Genomic DNA, 17,175 nt, shown 5'->3' on the forward strand with positions numbered 1-17,175 from the left:
GGCTGCTCCAGGACCATCAGCATCAGAAGCCTCACCTTGCCAAGGGGTGCCAGACTGGCACCTTCCTGGCAGTGTTTGTGCCAGCTGTGACACAGCTGTGAGCTCTTGCTGCCATGCCTGCTCCTCTCCAAGTGCTCTTCCCTCAGTGGAGGCCGCAGGACCTGACTTGGGCATCCAGCCCTACAGCTCTGGGGTTTCACCAGCCCATGGAGGTGATGCTTTGGCGTGCCCAACCTTATCTTGCTGCCTTCCAGAGCAACGAATCCCAGAAGAGCATTTTTGACAGGTACTTTGCTCCCACACATGTGATTTGTGTGTTAATGTAACGCTGCACAGCGTGGGAAGCATCCCACTGAACACTCCTGGGAAAGAGGAGCCCAGCCCTTGGAATCAGAGCTGGTTTGGGAGATGGATGATGGAATGCTACGCAGCCAGCCACAAGAATGACAAGTGATATGCAGTCAGCAGCAGTCATCTTTACTATGGACCACAGGAGATCAGAAAAGTAACCTTGTTAACAGGAGACCTAGTGGCTAACAAAATGTCATGCTGGATATGGACTAGAGAAGCACAATCACCAGAACAAAACGGCACCCAGGGGGACAGGGAAGCCCAGGGGGGTCCAGGAGATGCCCTACAGCAAATCTCTAGCATGGTATCGACACGTCTGTGAGTGCAGGGGGCTGGCTGCCTGGGTTCCTCTAGTCTTGGACACAAGTCAAAGGGTCTTCACCTTTACCCAACTCCAGTGGCTCTGGCACAATGATTATTGACTTTTTTCAGAATAAAAATACTAATATAATTTTGTTCCAAGAACTTTGTGCAAGAATCACTTCTCCAGGTGCAGTGAAAGGAGGGCAGATAGGAAAATACCCTTCCCAGGGTTGTCCTTGTGGCTCCTGCCCTCTCCTCACTGTCACCACAGCTCTCCCCAGCAATCCTCTGTGGCTTTGCCTTCAGTGAATACCAAACAAGGTTTTTCAGAAAAAAAAGGGAAGGAAAAAAAAAAAGTATTGCTGCTTCTTCTTGTAATATTTTTCCTCTCTCTCTCTCTCCCCCCTGTTTCTCCTTAAAAATGTTTACTTTCAAAAATTCCATTCCTGCAGAGATTCCTCCTGAGCTCTGAGGTCTCTGGACTCCACCCTCCTCTTCTCCAGTCAGAAAAACTGAGTCTCGATGTCTCTTTGGTTAAAAAAAAAAAAAAATTAAAAAATAGCACAAACAAAGAACACACAACCCAGTATGATCCCATTCCACCCCGCGGATGCCTGATGAGAGGGTGTCTGTGGAAGAAGGAAGCATCAGAGACGAGCTGTCTGGTCTCTGGAGGCCGAGGTCTCCGCTGCGTCCCGCTGCTCTCCTCCTCTCACACGGTGGTCGCTGGCCCGTACTGGAGCACCAGCGGGGACGTCTCCTTGATGCGGACCAAGAACCGCCCCTGGGGCTGGCTGGTGTGGAGGGGCAGAGGCAGGAAGTCATCGGGGAGCCACCGCTCGCTCTGGTCAGCAGCGAACACCAGCGCGAAGTGCTCCAGCTGCTCCTGGCCGTAGCACACGGCGGCCGAGGCGCCCAGCACGTCCCGCGAGATGCTGTTCATCTCCAGCACCACCAGCTTCACCACCTCGCTGGCAGGCGTCTGGCTGGTGATGTGCAGCTGTGGAGAGAGAGATGGGAGAGATGGAGAGACGGGAGAGATGGATGGTAAGGGGAAGGAGTGAGGAACAGGGGCCGGAGGCAGCGAGCAGCATGGAGGAGTGGCAAGGGTGGAGGAACAGCTGCCCAGCGGTGCCCGTGAGCAGTGCTGCCCGTGGCAGCAGCCTGGCACAGAGCCATGGCACATCATGCCCAGGGAATGCCCAAGGGATGCCCCTGCATGCCAGGGCCCAAACTTATGGATTACTCTCCTGCCTCTGCTCCTGCTTCCAAGCCCTTGACACTTAACCCTTGCATGTGTCACCTACAGCTCTGCTGAGGCTACTCCACTATCTCATCAGCTGGAGCTGGAGAGGGTCAGTCCCTGTCCTGCTCCTGGCACCATGGAGGGATCTGTATGAAGGCCCTCTTGCGAGTAGGGTCCAGACCCTCAGACCAGCTGGATCACAACAGCTCTGCCAAACTACAACTGAAACCTCTTTGGAACAGGGCGATAAATTTCATCCCATGCACAAGCTTGGGGTTCTCCCACCAACAGCTACCCTTGCCCTCTGCTTCCCAGGGGACAGCCCTGTGAATCCCAAATCCTGTCAAGAAAATGAGCTCATCAGGGCCCTGGCTGCTAATGCTGGGAGCCACTGCTTGGCTTCAAAGGCCCCAAGGCAGGACATCCATCCTCACCCAGGCAAAGCATCGTTTCCTTTGGCACATCTGAGAGGGCTTGCGGAGAGCCCGAAGTGCTGCCCTGGCAGGGTGGTCCCAGCCCTGGGCCCACGTGAGCACTGCCAGCCCTGAGCAGCCGTGGCAGGGCTCAGCGATTTACACCAGCCAAGGAGCTGTGCCTTTGAACTCCCCTTTCTTCCAGGAGAACATTGTAAAAGGCTTTCAAGCAGGCGTGTCCAAAGCTTTGCAACTTCAAAAGCCACATGGGCAGCCCGCCAAGAACCTGAGGGCTGTGCTTCAGTTCCATAGAAATCTATGGGCATTCCTCGAATGGAAAATAATCCAGTGAGGCAGAGTTGTCTCTGCTAGGATGTCCCAGCTGGGTGCAGAGACCCTGGCTATCAAACCTTCCCAGCAATAAATCAATCAGCCTGTTGGCGCTGTTCTTCCTCTGCCATTCCTTTAGGGTTGCTTTCAACCCATACCAGTCCTTGATTTAATGATTTTCTGCTCCATCATCCTCTGTCCTGGGCACCAGGAACGTCTCGGAAAGGAAATTCCAACAGGGGAAGGATCTACACGGCTGGGACCAAAGGAGGCCACAAAGCCAGAGGGGCACCTGCCCAAGATGTGCATCCTGGGGGATGGTCCTCCATGGGGGACCCCACCTGGAGCAGGTGCGAGTGATCAGAGCTGGTGGGGTCAGCTCTCGGCAGCAAAGCCCTCATGGAGAGGAGTCAGGTCACACAGCTGCTCAGGCATAGTCTGAAGGAGCATGGAAGGAGCTCTGTCTGCTGCCCCAGCTGGAACTGGAATGGGTTCTGCCACTGGAATTGCCAGAGGCTGGAGACAAAAAGCTCCTGCTCTCCCTTCCCTAATGGGGAAGGCTGGAGCAGGGACCACACACCTGGGAAGGGGAAGCTGTACAAGGAGCATGGCCAGGGGTGACAGCTGAATTTTGGCCTGGAAGGATGATGTGTTTGAACAGACCATCACATCAGGACCTGGCAAGGATGTGTCAAGGACACCATCTTAAACAATGGATTCAGTTATTATATCAGTAGCCCAGATATATCAAGGAAGATTTGGATTTCTGCTTATACACTCTTCTGCTATTTTGGTTTTTTCCCCCCTATTAGAACAGTCGGGTTTTTCTTCTCTCTTTATTTTAAACAAAACAAAAAACCCCCAAAAAATCCCAAAAATGGTGTCCTTTGCTCTGCCTGCCCACACTGGGTGGCACCAAGCTACTGTCACCTGCTGAACCACAGACCAAGAGCTGAACTTCAGCCCCACTGCCTGTCCCCAAAAGTCACTACGTGTGGCCCTGGCTCATCCTTCTGCAGCAGCAGCCCTCGCTGCCGCAGAGACACCCTGTAAAACCAGGACCTTCATCCACAGCAGGGACGGAGGAGGCAGGGCAGGAGTGCTGCAGGTCTCCAGAGGACCTCAGCCCTGGGCCGGCGGAGGATGGGGAGGGCAGTGCCAGGTGTGGGGCACAGGAGACCTGCTGCCTCTGTCCCCATCCTGCCAGCCCTGTCCCTCCGGGCACGGCAGAGCCCCTCTGCCACCCGTGACAGGCTCCGGTACCTTGACACTGGTCTCTTTGGAGAGTCCCGTTTCGTACTGAGGGCAGACCGCCAAGGTGACAGAGCCCGGCTTCTTCCCTTGGTCGGCTAAGCCCCCGGGCTGCTCTGGCTGCTGCTCTGGCAAGTCCTGAGTCCACTCATGGGAGCGCGTCCGGCAGACGGGCTCGGAGCCCTGTCCGCCCCGGCGGCGCTCGGGGCTGGCGGTGCAGCCAGTCCCCAGCCTGAGCTGCCCGCAGGGGCCCGTGGTCCTGCTCTCGGCCGGGGAGCTGTCCACGGAGCCGGGGCAGGACTTTCTCGGGGCGGGGCAGTGGGGCTTGGGGAAGTCCAGGCTGCTGGTCCGAACGCAGAACGCCTGCCGCTTCTCCGTGATGCGCAGCAGCTCGATCTGCCGGCTGGGCAGGACAAAGTCACTGTCATAGAGCTGGGGCAGTGGCCGGGGCTCCTCGGGCGGTGGCGGCACTGCGGGTGGGGTCTTGAGCTCGTGGCTTTGAAGGACGTCCGGGGCACTGTCCCGCAGGGTGCGGGCAACCCTCCGGCTGCAGCACTCGGGCCCCGAGGTGGAGCACACCAGGTCCAGCTCCTTCGGGCTCTGCGCCCGGCTGGAGTCGTAGTCGCTGTCGGTGGCCAGGAACACCTCCGAGGAGCCTTCCTCGTCCGACAGGCCGTGCGAGTCTGCGAGGGGGGAGAGAAGCAAAGAGCCGCTCAGCCTGAGCGTGGAATCCCGCGCTGAGGTGGAATCCAGGGAAGCCTCTGAGCTCACCCCCTTGTCACACACCTGCGGCACGGGCAGGGCGGGTCCCGCCCCGCCTGACACGGACTGCCCTGCACGTCCACGGCTCCAGCCCTGCCGGCACCTCGGGCACAGCCACCCCCGACCCACCGAGCAGCCCCTGAGCCCGCCAGGCAGGAGCTCGGCACCGCCGGGTCCCTACCGGAGATGAGCTTGCGGCTGGTCTCTGGTGAGAGCACTGGGGATGGAAGGTAGTCAAGGTGGGACGAAGAGGATCGGGTTTTCTCCTTCACTGCCCCCCCGGCCTCGCTGAGGAAGCCACTGAGAGAGATCCCACAGGAGGGCTGCTTGTAGCGGGCGTGCTGCAGGACATCCATGATCCAGCGCATCTCTCGCCAGATCTCCTCCATTTGCTGCCAACAGAGGAAATGGAGGAGCCCTTTCACACAGCAACAAGAAAGTCCCATGGCAAAGCACGGAGTCTGTACACACACATCTCCCCAGAGCTCTGGGGGAACCCCTGAGCTGGGAAATGCAAAGAAAGTGCTCTCAGGCAGGAGGAGGATGCAGGTGCTGGTTCAGCAGGGGTGCTGGGGACAGGAGTAGTGTGGGATGCTCTTTTCTAAGTCCATCCTAAAATGCACTTGCAGGCCTTTTTCTAGCAAGGAGGGCATGTGCACTTTGGGTGTCTCCTTGGGATTTGTAATGTGATCATCGCAGTAAGAAGTTGCTCGGTAAAGCAACTGCAGCCTGGAGAAGAGAAGGCTCCAGGGAGAGCTGGAGAGGGAATTGGGACAAGGGATGGAGGGACAGGACACAGGAAATGGCTTCCCACTGCCAGAGGGCAGGATTAGATGGGATATTGGGAAGGAATTGTTCCCTGGCAGGGTGGGCAGGCCCTGGCACAGGGTGCCCAGAGCAGCTGTGGCTGCCCCTGGATCCCTGGCAGTGTCCAAGGCCAGGTTGGACAGGGCTTGGAGCAGCCTGGGACAGTGGAAGGTGGAACTGGATGAGGTTTAATATCTGTTCCAGCCCAAATCATTCCATGACTCTGTGAAAGACCAGCCTGCTGCTACCCATCAGCAACATCAGAGAAATGCCCCAGGGCCACCAAGACCAGGGAACAGCCTGGGTGCAGATGCTGCTGCCTGAGTCCTGGCAGGTCAGGGCACTGTCGAGCCTCCTTCCACCCGTACCTGGATGTAGTCCTGAACCTGCTGGTGCCTCTGCTTGGCGGTGGCGAGCTCAGCATCGGAGAAAGCCTCCCTGAGGCTCTGCTGGGAGAGGAGAGACTCCAGCTCCAGCAGGGCGGACACCTGGCAGTACTGTGTGATGAACTCCCGGTTGTACGTGAAGAAGTGGACTGGGGGAGGAAACAAGAGGGGGGAGGATGAAAAATATGAGGTCCCATGCTGTGGATGCCCTACAGCCTCCTCCCTGTCACCCAAGATGAGGAGGCAACACTGTCCATTAGTCCACCTGGACAGCCCTCGGCACACCCCTCCACCCTCCTTCCCAGGGAGTGAGGGAACTCTAGGCACCCCACTGCCCAGCCCAGCTCTGGGGAAGCCTCAGAGGACAAGGGGACCAGCAGAGTTGGGTTTTGGCATTCCCTCTCCTCACCCAGCTCGAAGATCTGCAGCGGCAGTGTGAGGAAGCCGGAGTGAGGGGTATAGGGGTTGTTCTGGCCTGGAGCGGTGCAGACGTCGTCTGACGGAGGCAGCAGCAGCAGGAAGGAGACCTGATCCCCAAAGTCCAGCACCTCTTGGCTGTACAGACGGAAGTCTTTGGCCTGCAAGAAGACAGTGCAGGTAACAGCTGTGCACATCACCTGGTAGGGCCTCTGCCCAGTCCTCATGCACGGAGCAGTCCTCAGGGGCCACCCGCAGCCAGGCACACTGCACCTTCAGCACACAACCAGAGGCTCCTTGCTTCTGGCACAATCTGCATTATCTCATCACTTCTTCTCTAGTTTTTCCTAAAAGTTTTGAAACTTCTGGTCAAAGTCACCACGGCTGGGCGTCGAAAACATGTCACCAGTGGTGGCTCAGCGATGAGCAGGGAGGTGCCCTCCCAGCTGCCCAGCCAGAAGCACATACCTGTCATTGGGGCTGCTGGGTTGATTCCCAGCAGATACTTGGCATGGTGGAAGAAAGTTTCTCCTTCTCCCCATGCAGTCTGGCCCCAGGGGCTGCAGCTCCAGCCCAGCACTGGCCAGGGACCAGTCTGCTTTGGAGGGGCAGAGTTGGCCTGGTCTCATGCTGCCCAGGACCAACCCACTGGCAGCAGTTACAAACCCAGATTTGCTGTTGTTGCTTTGGGGGTACAGCGTGGGAAGGACAATCAGCTCCCGTGGACACTGTCCCTGGGCAGGGCAGACTCATCACTCACCTTCTGTTTGCACAGCACTAAAATCTGGGTGCTCCAGCCTCATAAGGAGGGCCAGACATGCAGTTCCTCACCTGCTGCAACCACCAGCACTGTGCTCACAGCCCCATCCCCTCCCTCTGCCCAGACCTTGGGTCCTGCCTCTACCTCTTGCAGTGGGATGTTCACCAGGGTCATCAGCTCCTTGATGGCCACTTGGAGCTCCTGAAACAACGGGTTCTGGGACCTGTCAGTCTCTGGCTCTGTGGGAACAGGCTCCTCCACGCTGGCCATCTTCTGCAGCCACTCCCACTCCTCCCTGCAGAGGGCCAGAGACAGACAGGTGAAGGAGAGAGCAGTTTGGGTGGACATGGACACAATTTCTCTGAGAGCTGTGTTTGCTTGGCTGTTCCTCTCCCAGAGCTTTGGGAGAGGTGGAGGTAGAAAGGGAACTTTGCTCCACGCTCAATCAGAATCACAGGATATGCTGAGCTGGATGGGACCCACAAGGATTGTCGAGTTCAGCCCTGACCTCACCCAGGACACCCTAACAACCCCACCCTGTGCTGAGAGCACTGCATGGCAGGGACAGGAGGGAATATTATGCTGCTGTGGAAGCAGGAGGTGATGGATGCTGTTAGCCTGGGTGGGACAAAGCAGCCTGGCTGCCCTGGCGGAGCAGCCCTGCAAATCCCACCTGGAGATGTTGGGGTTGGAGCGGATCTTGACGTGGCACAGGATGTTGGGGAGCTGCTCAGGCACCAGCACTCGGATCTGATCCACGGCACTGCACAGCTTCAAGTAGCCCAGGTAGAGGCCCGGGGAGAGGGCATGGCTGCTCCGCTGGTGATAAGCCAGCTTGTCCTGGGAACAGAGACATTGCTGGGCCGAGCAAGGCCTCGCAGCAGGGCTCGTGCTGATGCTGTAGCACAGCCTGTCCAGCTGGAGAAGGGGAGCGGCACAGGAAGACAGCCTGGTGCTGCCAGGTGGAAGCTGGCACCATCTTGGTGCCTCCCCTTGAAACAACAGGATTGTTGGAGGCTGGCTGGGCTCTGCTCCCCCTCTGCTGTGACTTTTCCAGGCCGAGGGGGAGCAGAGAGCTCTGGTGTTTTCCAGCCACTGCCGTGGCTGCCCCAGCACACACCTGGAGGGAGATGAGCAGCGTGTCCAGAGCAGTGGGCTCCTCGGGGGAGGACACGGACTTGCGGCCAGTCTGCAGCTTGCAGATGGGCACCCAGCGGACGCTCTCAAAGGTCTGGTTGGTCTTCACCTCCTTCAGGGTGACGATGAGGATGTTGCCCTGCTTGTCTTTGATGGGCTCAAAGAAGACCTGCCCCAGGTCCTGGATGCCCAACAGCCCCTGTGTGACAAGGGTGGGAAGGCAGGAGAAAGCAGAGGGTCAGGGGACATCCCGGACGCATGGTGGGTCTGGGCAGCTGGAAACCAGTCTGCCCAGAAAGGCACCCTGATGGTCCCCAGCCCCTCTGCAGGAGACTGCCATGACACCTGGCACTTCACTGTCCCACAGCAGGAGTCCTGCCAGGGGGGACAAGGCAGGGACACGCAGCCATGGCCAGCAGATCCTGGGTTTATCCCGACTGTGGTACATCTGCATGCTGCTCCAAAGGGAGCTCGGCCCCCAGCATCCCACTTAAAGTGTTTGTTCCCCCACAGGCTGACCCTCACCTGCATCTGCGAGATGGCCAGCAGCATCTTGAAGCGCGTCTGCAGGATGCAGGAGCAGGAGGACTGGGACACGGTGACACACTGCCGCAGCCACAGGATCTCGTCCCACATACATGACACCTGCACACACCAGAGCGCCACTGCTGCTGCAGCTGGGGCACACCAGGGGCTTTTGGGGAAACTGTTTGCCTCTCTCAGCTGGGTTAGGAATGTGCAGGGGCATGCAGCACCTCTCAGCAGGGGTGCAAACAAATCCCTGTGCCACAGGCAGTGAGATGCCTCCAGAGCCTGCACCTGAGGGCAGCCCTGAGCCATGTCCACTCAGACATCCATCTTCATCTAGGACTGAAACCTCAAGCTTGAATACAAGTTGGCCAAAGTGGGGAGAGAGAAGAAAGCACTCTCCATCAGTAGATAAGGAGCACCCAGCAAATTATTTTGGCCCTGAGCTGCCCACATGCCCTTTCCCTGAGTCTGCTGACGTCAGAGGAGCTGGCAGCTGCTCCCTGTGCATCCTACAGCAGAGGCAGAGGGGCCATGGCAGGATGCTGAGGGGAAGCAGTTCAACAGCCCCCGACATCCCTGTGGAGAGGCAGTGCCACCCACCCTGGCACACAGCCTGCTCAGTGTTGCTCTGGTCTGTCACCCATCTTTGGGCTTCCAGGGGTTGGGATGAAATGCCATTCCCTGGAAGTTTCCTGGTCCATACTGAACCCCAGCAAGAAGCAAGTCTGTGGGCTGCCTGCACTGCCAAGGCCCAGTGTCCGGGCTGGAGGGGCAGAAGTGTTGCCTGATGCCTGCCTGGGTCACCTTGGCACTCCTGGCCCTCTGCTCAAGAGCAGGGTCCCTCAGCCACCCACCTTGGTGAGCCAGAGGAAATCTTGCATGAGCAGGCAGGAGTAGGTGTCATCAATCTCCACCACAGGGATCTGGTCTTCGTGGGTCACCAGGATGTTGTCATCCCTGTAGAAGATGGCTGTCAGGTAGAGGCCCCTGCATGGGAGAGAAGACAGACTTCAGTGCCACCCCCAGCTGCCAGCTCCATCTCCCAGAGGGTCTCTTTCCTGAGAGAAGAGGAGATGCCTTGCCCCAGGTCCCCACTTCTCTCCAACAGCCCGTGGCAGAAGAGGCTTGTGGCTGGTAGGGGAGCAGGAACAGGAACCCAAGGTGTCCCAGCAGACACCCCAGCCCGTGACCCTGCAGCACATGGGACAGAGATGGGCCAGACTGTGCAGGGGAGACTCTGCATCTGGACAAGGTGGGGTGCCAGGTGAGCCTCAGAGGTGATGCAAGGACCTGGGCACTAGCACAGCTTGGCCAGTCCAAAGAGAGACACCAAGAGAACCTCTGATCTCTGGGCCAGGGGACACATCTCCACTGACACCACCAGCTCACTCCCGGTGCAGACCCTGCTCTGAGCACCCCCAGCCCCCAGCTGCAGGCACAGCTCTCAGGATGGGCAGCTCTGCAGCCCTGCTGGGACAGGGGCTCTCACCATCCCCGTGCACCAGCCTCTCACCGCTTCAGTGTCTTGAGAAACTTGCTGCCAGGGTGGAAGAGGTGCTTGAGGCTCTTGGAGACTGAATGCTTTCTGCTCTGGGGCTGGTTCTTGCAGGGCTCTGTGGAGTAGAGAGCAGAGGATGCTGCAGCAGGAGAAGAAGAGCTGATACCAGCCCATGGTGAAGGCTCTGCTGAGGTCTCCATTGCCTGAACTGTCTCTGCTCTTCACATCCATGGCACAGAGCTATTCCTGCACCACCCCAGCTCTGCAGATCACACCACAACCCTGGGGACTCAGCTGCCCTGGAGCACTGTGCTGTGGGCTCACCGTGGCAAATGCAGTGCTGGTGGACAGTCTTCACCTGGCCCAGGAGATGGTCCAGGGCCTCAGCCTGTCCCCTCCGCCGCGGCGCCCGGCCGTCGTACTCCCGCCAGTCTGTGGGGACAGAGCAGCATCACCCCGGCACCCTCTGCCCGGGGCAAAAGGCTTCCATCCCCCCCTCCCACATCACCTGGGTGTCCCTGCCCATGCCACAGCATGGCAGCAGTTGTGGGTGCTGGGCACTTCTGGGTGTGCTGGGAGATCCCCAGCTTTGTGCCCCTCTTCCCAGGAGCACCCAGCTCTGCACGGCACCCCGTGGCCACCAGCCTCCCCACAGCGTGGCAGGGACACACCAGGGGGAAGGAACAAGGTTCTGGCTGCTGCTGCTACACTTCACTGGCCTTAAAAAATAAAATTCTTTCCAGTCTCTTACTCCAGGTCTTCCCCAGTTACTCCAGATGAGCACTGGGAGCCGGGCTTACCTTGACAAACACATAAATTAACTCCTGCCAGCTCCACCCACTGTGGGACAGCAGCAGGACCCTGAGCAGGGCTGGGGACCCGCCGGCTCTTCTCCCTCAACTTTATATCAATTGCTTTAAACACCCCATGTCCTGCCTGCTGCTGTTTTCCATGGAAAGTTCAGCTCTGTTAACTTTGGCTAGAACTTGCTGCTATTTTTAGTAGCTTTAAAAACACCCAGGGAGGTGCCTGACCATATTCTGCTGGGCCAGGGAGGGATCTCTACTGAAGGGAGAAATATTACTGGCAATAAAAATAAATAAACCCCACTCCTGTCTGATTCACTTCAGCCACACTCAATTGATGCCACCTGGATCTTGGTCACAGGGAGTGTGACCTGTGTGAGGTGGCAAATGGGTTTTAAAGTGGATGCAAGCATGACAGGGACAAGATAAAGCCACGGTAGTAGACTGCTGTGTCCTTGCTGTCTGCATTCCTAGACATGCAAATGGATTTTTGGTGATTTCAGCGTTCTACGGATCTGCAGCCAGAGCTGTGCACGGTGCTGCACATCTCTGAGCCATTACTGTCCACCTCCACCTGTTCCCAGTGCCCTCCCTGCTCCCTGAGTGCCTGCAGCACGGTGGGACAGGATGTGCTTCCATGGCCTGATCCGTGGGACAAGCTCAGCCTCCCATAGGGCTGCTCCTTCCTCATTTCCAGCACCAGTCCCACGGGACACCACACAGGCACCTGTTTTGGGACTGATGACAAGTGGCAGAGGCCATTCTGGAGCCCCCTTAGTCCTGAACTTCACCTTTGGGCTGCTCCTTGCAGCTCAGTCCTCCCGGCCCTTCTCCACCCAGACCCCTGGGGTGCCCTGTGTGACACTGGGTGGCTGTTTCCTGACACTTCTCCCAGGGCCAGCATGGGCAGGAGACTGCTGACAGCCCAGAGCTGCTCTGTGTTGGGGCTCATGACCCCCATCCTAGCTCCATGCCAGGGAGTACAGGTCCTTGGGTCTGGGCTGGATGGGAGAGACCATGTGGTGGCACAGAGTGGGAGGCCACTGCCACCCAGGACCACTCTGAGTCCTGGCTCTTTGCCACCTCCTGGCTTCCTCCATGGGAAGAGCTGATCCAGGTGGCCTGAAACCTTTCCCAGGTGGCAAGGGTAATTCAAGGCTGAAAACTCACTGTTTGGCAAAGCACCTGTTGGCTGCAGGCAGCATCCCAGAGCACCAGGCACAGCCTCCCTGCCTGGCCCGAGACTCCAAACTCTGCCTCTGCCCCTGGGTCCACTCGCTCCCATCCCAGCAGTGAGAGGGAGCCCTGGATGGCACAGGGGGCTGTCCTGTCCCCCCTGCCCCGTGCTGGCTGCCATGGGGGTGTTCCCAGGGGTACTCACTGGAAGGGATGGCGAAGGGGGGCGTGGAGGCTTGCGGGGGACCCCAGCCCTTCATGTTGTAGGCAGACACGCGGACGTGGTACGCCGTGCCCTGCAAGGAGAGCAGCACACTCAGCTCACCCCCACCTCTCTCAGCTTGGCAGGTGAGGCAAGGAGGATTTCCCCCAGCCCAGGTCACTGGCTCTCACCTCCCCTCCCTACAAAGTCCTTGTTATGAGGCACTAGAGAATCCCTGTGGCCCTGCTGGGTGGGTCTGGGGCACACAGAGGAAGGACTGGACATTGCAAATGTCCCTTGCCAGAGATGCTCCAGCCTGAAAGACTCAGTGCTTCTGTGGATTGGGGTGCTGGCGATCCCCTGGGACATGGAAGGATCCAGCCCCTGGAGACAGGGAGCTGGCCCAGCACTGTCAAGGGCTTGTAGCACAGTGACAGTCATTAAAGCCTCTGATTAAAGCCCAGCCAAGCTGCCAGATGTTGCCAGGCCTCCAGGCACTCATGAAGGCGACAGGAGCCTGTGAAGCAGCTCTGAGAGTGTGATTGATGGGCTTGGAGCAGTTCCTTGCATGATGCTGCTCCGAGCTCCACTCGAGCCCCTCCTGCCACACTGCAGGCAGCCCTGACAGTGCTCCTGGGCTTGGCACTGCTGCTGGACATAGCCCCTCTCACCTCACCTCACCTCACCTCACCTCACCAAGGGGGTTCTCTGCTCCTCAAACCAGTGCTCCCTGCCTGCCTACCCCTGCTAAGGGTGACCCCAATTATCCCAGCATCTGCCCGTGTTCCCATCCTGAGCTCCATCCAGAGCAGTCCCCGTGTCCCTGGTGCTGGCCCAGGCATGGCTCCTGTGGTTCTCAGGGAGATAAAACCACAGGGAGCCGCAGTCCCAGCAGCCATGGCCTTGCCAAGCTTCCGAAGATGAAGATGGGGCTGGTCACCCCTCTTGGTGACACTGGGGCTGGGGCCAGGGGTTGGACTGTGCAGGTGGCACAGGGCTGAGCCACTGATTTACTGCCCAGGAAGAGCCTGGGTGGAGACCAGAGGAGCGGGGAGGGGGACGGAGGATAAATCAGTGTTGGGTGAATGGGCCCATTCTGCCTGTCACTGCAGAGTCCCCAGGCACCCTCCCAGGGAGGTCCCCCACTGTCAGGGGCTGCAGCCATGCGGGAACAGACAGATGCTTCTCCCAGCCCCACACTCTTGGCTCTGCCCAGGCAGTGCCCATGGCACAATCCTATTGTTCCTGCTCAGAACGATCATAGGAACAAAGAACCATTAAGGCTGGAAAAGGCATCGAGGATCACTGAGTCCAACCACTGCCAAGGCCACCACAAAACCATGTCCCCAAGTACCAAATACACATCTTCTGAGCATTTCCAGGGATGATGACTCCACCACTGCCCTGGGCAGCCTGTGGCAGTGCCTGATGCCCTCCTCATGGGCTGCACTATGGCCTGTGGCTTTTCCCAGCTGTGGGCTCTCCCTGCTGAGCCCTGCCCGCTGTGGGTACCCCTGGCACTCACCGACTCCAGCCCCTGGATGGTGAAGTGCAGGTCCTTCAGCTTGTCAATGACAGCTTCTCCCAGCAGTGGTGAGAAGGTGGGGGAGCAGCTCCACTCCACTGCAAGGAGAGAGACCACAAGGTGCCATGAGGCCCTGGACTGGCGACAGGCCACCAGGGCTGGGGCAGCAGCTGCAGGGGGACTACAGACAGCACAGGAGATGGAGGCAGTGGAGTGCAGGCATGGAGAAGGTGATTCATAGCAGGGACAAGGTCATGGGGAGCTGCTGTCCTCACCAAGCCACTTAAGATGGGGTCAGCACCTTTAATTGGTGGCTCAGAAGTGGGGGATGGAAGAAATTCTTCCAGAAGCCAAAAATATCTAGTTTAAGTGGGTGAGGGGTACGTAACAACAAAGTCTTCCCAGTGTGCAGGATGAGGGGGCAGCCAACAAAGCGACATCCCAAGTTTTGCCTTGGTGCAGGATGATGTTTGGTCTAGCTCGGGGCATTTGGGTAGTGGCCAGACTGTCCAGCAGTTGTGGCTTCCTCTGTCCTCCAGCATAAAAGTGGCCTGACTGGGGCTTGGCAGCACTGCCCATGGCTCCGTTGTGTTGACATGGGGTACAAGGCACCTGCTGTGGCTGTGTGACCCTGCCCTGCTGCAGAGATCCCGGTCCTTACCTTTGTACTTGGTGACAACGGCTGAGTTGACACTCAGGGGCTCCCAGAAGGTCACCTGCAAGGAGGTGCTGCTGGCCACAGAGAGGTGGACACTGCTGGGGGCATCTGGCACTCCTGGGGACAGAGAGGGCAGGGACTGCTACAGCAACAACGGTCACTCTGAACCTCCCTGTGTCCCTCTTGGGCCTCCCCCCGGTCCCAGGGACGTAGTCTCTGATGGAACATGTTCTCCCCTCCATGCACCCTCACCGCAGTCCTGGCCACAGGGGGCGGGTGATGGGTGCTGGTGCCACGCACAGCCCTATTCCTCCCCCGGCACAGGGACAGCCCCCAGCCCTCCTGCGGTCACTCACGGGCATGCTCAAACCCTGCCTTCATGCGCTTGTAAAGCCGGAATCGCCACTCCCAGGCCTTGAGCTGCTTCTCCTTCTCGGAGCAGTCGGCGCTGGGCGCCTCGTTCACCACCTGCGCCATCAGCTCGTTGACGCGCTGCTCCGCTTCCCGCACCAGCGTGGAGAGGTGCAGAGAGCGGCTTTCCAGGCTCACAACTGTGGGACGGTGCATGGCCGCGGGCCCAGAGGAAAAGGAGGAGAAGGTGGTTAGGGCAAGCTCTGCCCCTGCTGGCAAAGAATCCCCACCCCGAGACCCCAGCCTCCTCTCCGTGTCCCGATCCTGGGGTCTGCTCAAGTGCGCGGTTCCCCTCAAGCCCTGCTGCAGCCTGCACCGGTGTGCCGCAGCACAGTGATCACCCCCCCACCTGCATCCAGTGCCTGGGGTGCTCCACTGCAGCAGGCTGGAGACCCAGGTGACAGGCACAGCACGACTCCTGTCCCAACTCACAGTGCGGGCTCTCCTTTGCTCCCGCCTGCAGCAGGGCCCTGGCGATGGGAGCGTTGTTAGTCATGATGGCAATGTCCAGGGGCAGGAGCCCCTCGCTGTTGGGGGTGTTGAGGTCCAGCTCCTCAGGGCTGTAGTGCTTCAGCATCTCCTGCACCCTGTCAAGATCCTGCAGTTCCACGGCCTCAAAGAGTGCAGCATTGCTCTGGAACTGGGTGAAAGGAGAAATGCAGCTGGACTGAGCACAGGGCACCCTCCTCCATCCCACCACATTCCCTGGACCCTCTCTAGCACCCCATGAACACAATCAGGGAGAGGATTCCCTTATCCGGAGGGCTTGTGAGCATCAGCTCTTTGCAGACACATCTGGATGATGCCAAGTAAACACCTGGACCACCTCCAACTGAACTTGCTACAGCTTCACTTAACACAATCTTGTGCTCCCACCCAGGTTCCAGCACCACCCACAGAGGGACCCTGTGTCCCCATCTGGATGGAGCCAGCCCCCACAGAGGGACCCTGTGTCCCCATCTGGATGGAGCCAGCCCCCACAGAGGGACCCTGTGTCCCCATCTGGATGGAGCCAGCCCCCACAGAGGGACCCTGTGTCCCCATCTGGATGGAGCCAGCCCCCACAGACCCTGTGTCCCCATCTGGATGGAGCCAGCCCCCACAGAGGGACCCTGTGTCCCCATCTGGATGGAGCCAGCCCCCACAGACCCTGTGTCCCCATCTGGATGGAGCCAGCCCCCACAGAGGGACCCTGTGTCCCCATCTGGATGGAGCCAGCCCCCACAGAGGGACCCTGTGTCCCCATCTGGATGGAGCCAGCCCCCACAGACCCTGTGTCCCCATCTGGATGGAGCCAGCCCCCACAGAGGGACCCTGTGTCCCCACCTGGATGGAGCCAGCCCCCACAGACCCTGTGTCCCCATCTGGATGGAGCCAGCCCCCACAGAAGGACCCTGTGTCCCCACCTGGATGGAGCCAGCCCCCACAGAGGGACCCTGTGTCCCCATCTGGATGGAGCCAGCCCCCACAGAGGGACCCTGTGTCCCCATCTGGATGGAGCCAGCCCCCACAGAGGGACCCTGTGTCCCCACCTGGATGGAGCCAGCCCCCACAGAGGGACCCTGTGTCCCCATCTGGATGGAGCCAGCCCCCACAGAGGGACCCTGTGTCCCCACCTGGATGGAGCCAGCCCCCACAGAGGGACCCTGTGTCCCCATCTGGATGGAGCCAGCAGGCACTGACCAGATAGGCCTTGCGGAGCTTCTCCTTCTCGCCCCGTGCCAGCAGGCTGCCCTCGTCGAAGGAGGTGTAATTGACGCGGAATTTCCCGGACAGGTTCCGGTAGAGCCTCTTGGCCGCGTTTGGTGAGGAAGGGCCCGGTGGCTTCCTGGCCTGTGCCAGCTGCAGGTCCCGCATCTGCTGTGTCATTTTAGGGGAGGATGACCTGGGAACAAGCCAGGAGGGAAATGAGGCATGGAGGATGTGCCGGAAAGGCAGAGGCACATCTGTGTTGTCAGGACCAAGACAAGAATCAGAGAGCCAGAGCACTCCCAGGCAGCACCAATGTGAGTGGCTGCCAGTGCCAGCAATGCCCTCACCCATCTGTTTTCAGCTGAGGCAGATCTGTTCCTGGCTGCTGGCCCTGCAGGGGTGCCAAGGGGCTCAGACAGTCCCTGCAGGTAAGACATCTCCTTCCAGACACAAGCTGGGATGCCCAAAGCAACCCCAAGCTTGCCCCACCAGGGCAATCTCTCCACACTCCCA

The 17,175-nt window shown here is 59.0% G+C and overlaps 1 protein-coding gene across 10 annotated transcripts in view; it reads right to left on the reverse strand.

Annotated features, from left to right (window-relative positions):
* Nucleotides 1-456: 456 nt before the first annotated feature.
* The window catches only part of LOC132335131 (ankyrin repeat and fibronectin type-III domain-containing protein 1-like), a 260,717-nt gene continuing 243,998 nt past the window's right edge, over nucleotides 457-17,175 (reverse strand). For all 10 annotated transcript variants that reach the window (XM_059861329.1, XM_059861330.1, XM_059861327.1 and 7 more), the window contains 18 exons: nucleotides 16,654-16,855; nucleotides 15,403-15,610; nucleotides 14,916-15,110; nucleotides 14,563-14,676; nucleotides 13,902-13,999; nucleotides 12,380-12,470; nucleotides 10,517-10,624; nucleotides 10,208-10,307; nucleotides 9,549-9,681; nucleotides 8,689-8,808; nucleotides 8,147-8,362; nucleotides 7,700-7,866; nucleotides 7,171-7,321; nucleotides 6,259-6,427; nucleotides 5,832-5,998; nucleotides 4,838-5,048; nucleotides 3,907-4,577; nucleotides 457-1,654 (listed from right to left, as the gene is read on the reverse strand). In XM_059861329.1, the coding sequence (XP_059717312.1) occupies nucleotides 1,367-1,654; nucleotides 3,907-4,577; nucleotides 4,838-5,048; nucleotides 5,832-5,998; nucleotides 6,259-6,427; nucleotides 7,171-7,321; nucleotides 7,700-7,866; nucleotides 8,147-8,362; nucleotides 8,689-8,808; nucleotides 9,549-9,681; nucleotides 10,208-10,307; nucleotides 10,517-10,624; nucleotides 12,380-12,470; nucleotides 13,902-13,999; nucleotides 14,563-14,676; nucleotides 14,916-15,110; nucleotides 15,403-15,610; nucleotides 16,654-16,855 (3,409 nt within the window). In that variant the 3' untranslated portion in view covers nucleotides 457-1,366. The remainder of the gene's footprint in view (nucleotides 1,655-3,906; nucleotides 4,578-4,837; nucleotides 5,049-5,831; nucleotides 5,999-6,258; nucleotides 6,428-7,170; nucleotides 7,322-7,699; nucleotides 7,867-8,146; nucleotides 8,363-8,688; nucleotides 8,809-9,548; nucleotides 9,682-10,207; nucleotides 10,308-10,516; nucleotides 10,625-12,379; nucleotides 12,471-13,901; nucleotides 14,000-14,562; nucleotides 14,677-14,915; nucleotides 15,111-15,402; nucleotides 15,611-16,653; nucleotides 16,856-17,175) is intronic.

The sequence above is a fragment of the Haemorhous mexicanus genome, chromosome 17 (genome assembly GCF_027477595.1).
Source record: "Haemorhous mexicanus isolate bHaeMex1 chromosome 17, bHaeMex1.pri, whole genome shotgun sequence".
Taxonomy (NCBI): Eukaryota; Metazoa; Chordata; class Aves; order Passeriformes; family Fringillidae; genus Haemorhous; species Haemorhous mexicanus.